The following is a 9,911-nucleotide window of genomic DNA, read 5'->3' on the forward strand; positions in this document are numbered from 1 at the left end:
TCACAAAACCCGCTGGCTTGGCTGACAGAGAAACAAATTCCTCACATTACTCAAGTGGTCATTCTTTTATGCGCAGAGCAAATCTTTCTTTCACTAACAGTGGCATTAATAGGGTCGATCTCTCTTCAAACAGTAACCGGGCTTTGACCTCCTGTGACCTTCTCAGCTTTGTTGACTAACCAGGCATCTCATTGTTCAGCTCATCAAGAGAAGAAAAGAAAGTGATTTAAGTGTCATGGGAGATACGTTTACAAGTCACTGGCGAGACACAGTTAAAAATAAAGCTCTGATCTGTAAATAATAAAAAATAAGCCTGCACTGGGGAACCGGGTATGCAATTGTTAATAATTCGGTTAATTACTACATATTTTAAATTAATGCCATTTTACTATATCAAGAAAGTGATTGTAGGGTTTGAAATTGCCAAGAGCTGAGAGTCATGCATCTCCTACGTTTAGCCTGGATAGCTTGACAGCAACAGTTACCAGGATCTAATGTTGACTCCCCAGACCAACTATGTGATATCTAGGTATTTCGGAATTTATCTGAATGAGCATTTTTGTCCCCAATTTGTAGTAAACACAAGACCTCAGAATAGATTTGCCCAAGATCACAAAGCACTCTGATGCAATCCCATCACTTCCCAATGCTGGTTAAAGGGCAACTCAAATGTGCAATGCAGTATACACATTCACGAAGTGATGTGAATAAAATGAAGAGCACACCTGTTAAACAAAGGGCAAATCACTGTAAACCAAAGAACTGCCACCACTATTCGGGAAAATACGCAATTTCTACAATGTTAAAAATAATTGTAAAAAAGGTAAATCTGTGTGAACTGTGCGTGTTTCTGATTCTAATGAAACTGTCCTCACTCACTGTGACGTGTTACAGAACATCGTGTCCTTTTAGGGTGGGGTGGCACTATGCAAATATCTCTAGTGTGCGCATTTTTTAGGGAGGGCGATGGGAGCGTAGGCGACGCCAGATTGGCACTCCATCCCACTGTGAAAGGTTGCCACCTATGGGTGTTTCAAGGACGTCATTTAGGGGTCAGTAGACGTACCAGCTGTGACCTCTTGGCCTCCCCCAAGGAACCCCTGGCACTATCTCTGCGACCCTTGATCACAGAAGCAGTGCCAGTGCCCAGTGGCACATTTAAGTATGAAATGTCATTTATTTCAGGACCAAAGTATTTCACTTTGTGAAACAGTTTTTTGTGTATGAAATATATCACGTTGGTTTTGTCAGTTACATAAATTTGGTGTGCAATCTACCACTACAACCAACTGATGCAGGAGTACACATTTATTTTATTGACATAAGAAATATTACTTTTTTTAACAATACCTCTTAACATAGCACCTTTGAAATTATGTATGTGTGTGTGTGATTCCCATATTTGAAGTTTGCTTACATTAGACTTTGTAGGTTATGGTTTGTTCTGTGTGACACTAAACTACAAACTCTCAAAAGACATTTGTCTGCGTTCTGTGAATATTTCATAGAATTACCTTCTTTGTACGAAGTTTGTGTGGTTGGAGATAGCTCAGTGAGTTAAAGTTAAGTACTTGCTGCTAGTAACTGTTTATTCTGCAGCATCTAACAGATTTGAATCCAGGTGGGGCCTGAATAGGTAATAATGGATCCTAAACACATGAAGTTCATTACACTCTATAAACAAAATGTTCAAGTGTTTCCAAACTTTCAAGTGAACAGCAAAATCTAAAAGCTTTTTCAATCTTATTTTTTACTCCTAAAACTGCAAGGGTCGGATATAGGTTTAGGTTTAAGCACAAAAAGGCTAAAATCCACGTCCAATTTTGAACCTTAATTAAATATTTGGACAACAAATTATGAGTATTTTTTTAACAACAATACTTGGAGAAGATGTGTAGTTCCCTACAGAACACCTGGTTAAAGACCAATCCCAAATATATAATTTTATTTTTTTCATTATTGGGATTTTCCAATAAATGCGAGTGTCTGGCATCCAAGCTCTTCAACAACTTACTACATTCATCTACCCACACATTTAGTACCGGACCTATCTTGGGGCGGTCTGGAAATAAAGGGCTGGTAATAACGCGTACCAGCACTTTTCCAGACCGGCCAACAATAAGTTTGCCGACAGGGTGGAGGGTTTAACTCCAACTAAGAGCTGGAGGTATATCTGCCGCCCTACTGGCAAAAAACTGCCGGTTTTACCGGCCCAGTAATAGAGGTACATTCCCCCATGAGGTCCTATGGGACTCCGTGGAATGGGGATTTACCAGCATTTATGCCCCTTGGAATCTGCCGGTAATTCCGTCAGACCAAGTGGCGGAAACTGTAGTACAGTTTGCCGGTATCCCTCTGGGAAACTTATCAGGAGGGCCTTAGAATTCATTAAGACACATAGGTCCCTAAACAAGAAATTGCCAGGGGCTATAAAAAATGTTTGAATAACATTTTCTTCCATAACATCATGGCCTGAATAGACAGCTAAATATAATAATTCATAGGGAGTAATTTAAGAGGATTTAGCAACATCTTCTAAGAGCCTAACGATCCTTTTTCTTTTCTCTTTTTTCTTTACTATTTTTTTTATCATTTTTTTTTGTTTATGGTTTTGTCGTCCTTATTCCTATATCCATGAATACTTTTGTGACACGATTGTTGATTATAAAATAATGTGATGGAATTTGCTTTTTCTAATAATGATGTCCTGTTTTGAAATGGGACAACTATGGAATTGAATCTTATGGTGATGGTGGCTACAGACATGTCAGACACACCTATGTCACTGGGTGCTTTACACAAATTACTTACTTCGGGTCTTGATGACTTTGACAATAACATGGTTGGGTAATTTTTATTTCCTGTATATATATATGTGATCTTGGTGAATGATTAATTGATTAAATTAACAGTTTATATAGCTATTTGCCCTGATAATGGACGAGTTGTCCGAAATGCATTGGCATTTTTTGGCAAAGGCTACTGAGTGGAGTGTTTATTGAAATAAAAACACAACTGTTTTTTTCACGAGATACGACTCAGTAACGTTATTTATAACGGATTCATTAATAACGGAACAAGGTAGCAATACCTAAATTGAATGCTTTTCTAGACTTTGATCTAGACTAAGGGTGTGAAACCCGCACCATAGGCTTCTTGGCATTGGTCCACATCACTGAATAGTCAACAACCCTAATTTGGATCCAATAGATACAATGGGTACACACCTACCACAGGGTAACACTTTTGTCCTGATAAATGATTCTAACGTAGTCCAATCAACCTTCAATTTTACGGGATGAATTTCTGCACCATAGAGGATTGTTGGAATTACTAATGTTTGGAAAAATCGAACTATCAGAACTAGTGAAAAGCACCCATATTTTGCATACATTGTTTTCATATGAGCGACCAGTGGATACATTGGCAACGTCTTTCAAATGATTTATGTACATTCATTTTCCCCTTCAATAGTCAAACCAAGGTATTTCCAATGACTCACTTTCTCTAGTTTATTATTGTTTAAAGTACATGTGTAAGCACTGACTGGACCATGGGTTTGCCAAATCAGAAACTTAAGACTTATTGTAATCGATGTCCAGGTCATTATTTTTTACAGACTTCTAGACTAGTGATAAAGTGATGCAGACCAATAGGCGTTTGGTCAAGACCAGGTCGTCATTGTATACCAAACATTACATAGGAATATCAGAAGCCATGGTGGAAAACACTTAAAGCTTATTAACTCCTGAGCCAGATCTGCTGTGCACAAGTTAAAACGAGCAGGCACCAGCACACAGCCCTGGTGCAAGCCTCTGTGGGGTGGAATTAGATCCGAAAGCTCCCCATTAACATTCAAAGGAACCCCAACTTCAGTGAAAGTATGCATGTCATGTAAAATATTAAGTAAATGGTCAGGGCATTTCCATTTGTGCAATTTATCCCACACACGGAATCTCTTTACACGATCGAATGTGGAGGTTAGGTCTATATAGGCAAAATGTATTGCTTGCTGTTTAGCGATGGACTGATTTTTCTGATGGACAGAAAAATTACAAGGCCATTTAAATTCCTGCCCAATCTTTTTCTAAATCTCGATTGGGATTGATCTAAATGCAAATATTAATGTTTCAAATCGAAAGTTCCTTTAAAATAACAGCTGCAAACATTTTACTATGTGCATCTAATAAGGCAATTGGTCTATAATTGTCTGGATTCAACCTATCTCTTTTCTTAAATAATCATATTAAATGCGAAATCTTTCAAGAGTCTGGCAGCATACCAAATTTAAAAACAGATGCAAAAAGCATACCCAAGAACATACTCCACGTGAATGGATCACTCTTTAAAATGAAGTTAGAAATGCCTTTAGACATTCTTGCCTAGATAACTGTTTTACTGAAATGTGCCCCTACCTGTGGTGCAACCTCAGTTGCACATAAATAATGCTGCAAATGTCATTTGATGGCAGCATCTCAACATGCAAGTCTTCAATATATATGATTTCTGTACCCGGTATACAAGGCTTTGCTTTAAACAAGAGGGCAGTGCATGGGCGATTGGCAGCACTTGGCCTATGATGCCATAACTTGCACACGAGGCTTAAAATATAAAACAGAATTACCCTGGCATTTGAGTCTTCAAATAGTATATTATGACCACAGTTGGGCATGTTAGGATGCATTTATCAGATGACAACTATACCTAGAATGTGAGACTTTGACTGGCATAAGAAGTTGGAAGGCATATAAAGGTAGTCCCTATGGTTTATGATGGCTTTGCTTGGTGTGCTATTGGAATATTATGGCTGCAACCTTGGCATATAGAGGCATCACTTAATACACAGTTGGCAACTAAAAGATACTTTGTTTCTGCTTTAGAGCTATTTGTTATTTTATTAAACTTTCACATATACTTTGTGATGCTTCTCCCATACCTGCCTAACCTCAGTTTTTTTGCCATTTCTCAGGGTCTCCGGGGAAGACCCTGGAGTCTCTGGGTTTTCGGTCCCATCCAATCCTCCAACCGATTGGCTAACGGCAGCAGTCTTCTGCAGCATCGGATGGAGGATTGGACAGGACCCGGAAACGGCGTGAATGCAGCATTACCGCATTTATTTTGCTTAAACTTTTATTTCTTTTTGCCCGGTTTGCCTTATGTTTTAGTCGCCCTAAATTGAAGGGCGACTAAAACCTAAGGCAAACTCATCAAAAAGAAGGAAAGCTGAAGCAACCAAAAAAAAAAAAAAAAAAACACAGAATACCGCTTTCGATCCGGTCTGTTGCATGTCACCCCTTCCCCGGGAGATGGTACCTCCCACTGTTGATGTCATGGTCACATGGGGTAACCATGTGACCATGCTAATAAAAGAAACAAGCCACTTCCGGCTCGTCAGTCCGAGTGATCCTGACTCCGGTGTCGTTCTTTTGTAGAGCACCCTGCTGGTGCAGCACCGCGTGGAGGCGGCCCAGGGACTGGGCCCTCCACGAGGTCAGCGCCCCTGCTGGGCCACTCCACCCTCCTTGTGCCCTAGCCATGTGAGCGTGGCTGGCAAGGGCAACCCTGGCCTGGGTGCCCCCAGAGCCGCGGCTGCCGCATGCTGGGCGATCCCAGCTATGGGTGTGCTCCAGTGACCCGGAGCGCCTGGAGTGGCCTCCACGCAATGGTCAGCGGCGTGACCGCCGCACTGTGGAGGCATGTTGGGTGCTCCCGGCATGCGCTGGGGCCTGCCCGGTGAACCGAGGCAGGCCCCCTAACAATGGTGTCGAGGATAGCCCGAACCCGCGGGTGTCGGGAAGGCAGTTGGAGGCCCATCTGGGCGCTTGCAGGTGACCCAGGGCCCCGTATCCATTTGTTTCGGGCCGCCTGGTGCCCACATCGTGGTGTGTGGTGTCAGCCGCGAGAGAGATGGAAGGAGGCCCGCGCGGGGCCGAAATGCCTAGAGGCCCGCCCTCTTCCGAGGAGCGGGCGGTGGTCACAAATTCGCAAAAGGCAGCTGCCGTTCAACAAGCAGCATCGGGCGCGCATTAGGAGGGGTGCCCTGCGCCCCTGTCCCCCAGTGGAGAAGTAATATGCTGTGGCCGTGCCGAAATGAGGAAGCGCTGTCCCCTCTCCGCCCGCGAGCCGCGGAAAGGAACAGCGGCGGTGTGGGGCGCAAAAGGAAAAGGGTGGGCCCGCAGGGACACACTGAAGGCGAGCTGCCCGCCCTTTTCTCGCGGGAGAAGAAAGCACTGGCGGCCCGCGCTGCAGTAGGGAGGCCCGGCCTCTCCCCACCTGGAGATGCCCGGCGGCCCCTCCCCAGCCGCAACAAAGTGGTTGAAGAGCAGCGAGGTTCGTGCATAAGAAAATTAAAAATAATCGGAAGGTAACATGAGGCCTGCGGCGGCCCGAGACAAAAAGGGGTGCGTCACACCGAGACCTGGGCCCGCTGGGGTGAAAAGTAAGAAACCGGCCTGCAGCGGTCCTGGGACAATCAAAGGAGGTGGGTGTGGCCTAATCGATCCGGGCTCGGTATGAAATGAAAAAAAAAATCCAAAGGAAGGGGCATCTGCTGCATGTGCTGCTGCTGTCCCCCACCCAAAGCCAAGAACTGCGCTGGCCCCTGCAAAACAAGGCCCCCCCCAGCAGTCACTGGCTGTGGTGCTCCATCCCGGAGCACAAAAGTAAGAGTGTGTGATGGCCTGGTATGAACAATGAAAGGGTGTGTGGTCTTTCCGAAGCCTAGGTCCAGCAGTGATCCATCACAGCTTCCAGCCCGAAATAATGAGGACGACGGACAACACAGCAGACCTGAGGGTAATCCAGTGGGCATGTCGCCCTCACAAGGGTCAGCATCAACACCCTGAGTGCCCAGAAGAAGAGCAACTGGGTGAACTGTCCCCAACAGGCAGTGAAGGCCATAGTGTGCTGCAGGCCCCCACAGCAACATGGGGATGGGTGGCCCCACATACCGGCCTCCAATGTCTCCCTATCAGCGGCCCTGGAGTGGAAGGAGATGTGATTTGAGTGGCTTGCCGTCCCGCCACCAGTATCGTGCAATGGTGAGCGGTGCACCATCCTCAAAAGGAGCCAGATGTGGCCCCTGGTCCTCCCAGGGGCGATCATCCCGGACCCAGACAGTGTAAACATCTGGCCACCGTTACCATCCTGCCATGGGGCGTGCCCTCCAGACTGTAGACCTGGCCGATGTGGCCCCTGGGCCTCCCCAGGTGCGGCTTTGCGGGCCTTTTTGACTCTTGTGAATGTCCGAGGTGAATGTTGGTGAGGACCCAAGCAGGTTTCCTGCAACTCCACGAGTGCGGAGGAGGGACATCATCGACATCCCCATGAAGACTGTGGGCCTGCAGACATGGACTTTCTTAAAAAGGCCCAGTTGGTGGGCGATGTGAAGTTGTGCACACCCGCACATGCAAAATGCTTCATGTGGTGCCAGTGGCTCGCACTGGTGTTTTTGTGTGATAGTTGAACCACTCACCCATGTTAATAAGGGGTCTAAAAACTAGTAGAGTGGTGATAGTAGAATTAGTGTGTGCGGGGTGTTGGGATTTTGGGTTTTTGTTTTGTTGTTGTGAAAAAGGAGGAGTATTGCATGTCACCCCTTTCCCCGGGAGATGGTACCTCCCACTGTTGATGTCATGGTCACATGGAGTAACCATGTGAACATGCTAATGAAAGAAACGAGCAAGAATGGTCCGAGTGATCCTGACTCCGGTGTCGTTCTTTTGTAGAGTACCCTGCTGGTTCAGCACTGCATGCAGGAGGCCCAGGGACGGGGCCCTCCACGAGGTCGGCGCCCCCTGCTGGGCAACGCCGCCCTCCTTGTGCCCTAGCCATGTGAGCGTGGCTGGCAAGGGCAACCCCGGCCTGGGTGCCCCCAGAGCCGGGGCTGCCGTGTGCTGGCCGATCCCAGCTATGGGTGTGCTCCGGTGACCCGGAGCGTGTGGAGTGGTCGCCACACAATGGTCCGCAGCGTGACTGCCGCACTGACATACATGCCAACATTCTGACGAGCCTGGGAGGGAGATTTCTACAGAGAAATCGGGAGACAACAATTTCACCATAGGAATGCATTGGGGAAATTACTATTTTAAGCAGGAGAACGTGAAAAATATTATTATTTTTCACAAAAAAACGGGAGTCTCCCACATAAATCAGGAGGGTTGGCATGTATGCACTGAGGAAGCATGTCGGGTGCTCCCGACATGCGCTGGGGCCTGCCCGGTGAACCGAGTCAGGCCCCCTAACACTGTGGAATTAAGGACACCGGATCGAAATCAGTATTTCTATTTTCTCAGCTTCATTCTTCTTGGCCAGTTTACCTTATGTTTTAGTCGCCCTTTAATTCAAGTTGATGGTACACGTCCCCCAACCCCCAGCTAAAATGAGAAACAGTGAAGGTCCTCTATGAATTCATGAATTAGCCGACCTCAGGGATTGAACCACAGCCATCAGGTTTACAGGCTGAACACCTCACCACCGCACTATATAACCTCATGAAAAATAAACAACTATGGTGACATTTCCAATTTCGGTACTGCAAGTTCAAGTGATAACCTTTGTACTGGTTCTTGGAGTTTCAAACATGCACACATCTTAACGTTTTCAAAAACATTATTTGAAGAAAATATCCTCTATTGGTTTTGTGTGTGTATTGCTTTTATGAAAGGCGAATGCCATTCGTCTTATGCAATTTGGGTGATTATGCATGTCCTGGGACATTCACATTTATTGCATTCCACTGAAAAGTGCAAACTGCAAACGTGTATGGGCGGAGTCTTTTGTGACTGTGGGCGGGGCATACATCTCAGGGTTTTTGATTTTCAAATGTAGGCAGGTATGCTCCCTGTGATATAATGAAGGCATAGTCATGCTATATCACTTCCTGTAATGTCGTCAAGGTTGACGGTCATTTGATGACACTTCCTCCAGTGATGTAATTTGGTGTGTGATGTTATTGCTGCTACCCTTGGCAATTTGGTGAATTGGGGTCCCTTGAGTAAGCCCTGGCTTGTTCCCCCCGCATCCTGCTTACGGATCAGGCAAGACATGACGCTGACCACCGATCCACATCGTGTGTTGTCTTGAGCAGCTCTCGTTTCGGCTCCTCAGCTCATGCCTGGAAAGCCAAATAACGGCAGAACCACGTCTTGTCCAATCTTCGTTGTGCCAGCACACTGTACAAGTACAGCGTCCTTTTTAAAACAAACGTGACATTTAGCTGTCGTGGATTGGCTAAAAAATAAACTGGGGCTATGTTTGGCTGACAAACATTTAGTTTGGAAGAGAAATCATTCGGGATCAAAATTGTTTACACTCATCATAACGATGCAGTTTTGTTTAGAGGAGGTAATAATTTAAACATCCCAAAAATAGCTAATTTCTGAGAAAGAAACATTTGCAGGTAAGGATCTAGGTGCTGTCGCTCTCTCAGACTGATAATGGTATATGCAACACTTGCTGTTCGTGTTACCTAGCTGGTTGCAATGCTCAGCTCCGCAATGTTGCCCAATGTCCAGCTCCGCCATCCCACGTGTGCAGCAAAAATACTGGGACAAAGTTACCCAATAATAAACAAATCGGTTAAAGCAGAAACACCTCGATGCTATACAACGATCAAACGAAAAGAATAGACGTTGCCGCGGCCATCTTTAAATGTGACAACGTATGCGTTTCACGGAAGGATCAGAAACATAACGTAACTTTTAAAGCGTACTAAACACGGCATTGTATTGTCATATTCACTTTCGGATGTCAAGTAGACCAGTCAACGAAAGAAACTGCTTGCTATAATGCCCAAGCCCAAATCAATGACCAATTCTCAAGCTGCGTCTTTTAGACTACCGTTAAAGCGACTGTAAATCTACACTGTTGGAGTGGTACACATTATAGGTACCTAGGAGCCGGAGGAAATA

The 9,911-nt window shown here is 45.4% G+C and overlaps 1 protein-coding gene across 1 annotated transcript in view; it reads right to left on the reverse strand.

Moving 5' to 3' along the window:
• The window catches only part of ZFAND1 (zinc finger AN1-type containing 1), a 398,662-nt gene extending 389,052 nt beyond the window's left edge, over nt 1-9,610 (reverse strand). Inside the window, exon 1 of the mRNA XM_069621276.1 lies at nt 9,470-9,610. Coding sequence (XP_069477377.1) covers nt 9,470-9,524 — 55 coding nt within the window. The 5' untranslated portion in view covers nt 9,525-9,610. The remainder of the gene's footprint in view (nt 1-9,469) is intronic.
• Between the last annotated feature and the right edge of the window lie 301 nt (nt 9,611-9,911).

This window comes from Ambystoma mexicanum, chromosome 5q (genome assembly GCF_040938575.1).
Source record: "Ambystoma mexicanum isolate Mex_15411 chromosome 5q, UKY_AmexF1_1, whole genome shotgun sequence".
Taxonomy (NCBI): domain Eukaryota; kingdom Metazoa; phylum Chordata; class Amphibia; order Caudata; family Ambystomatidae; genus Ambystoma; species Ambystoma mexicanum.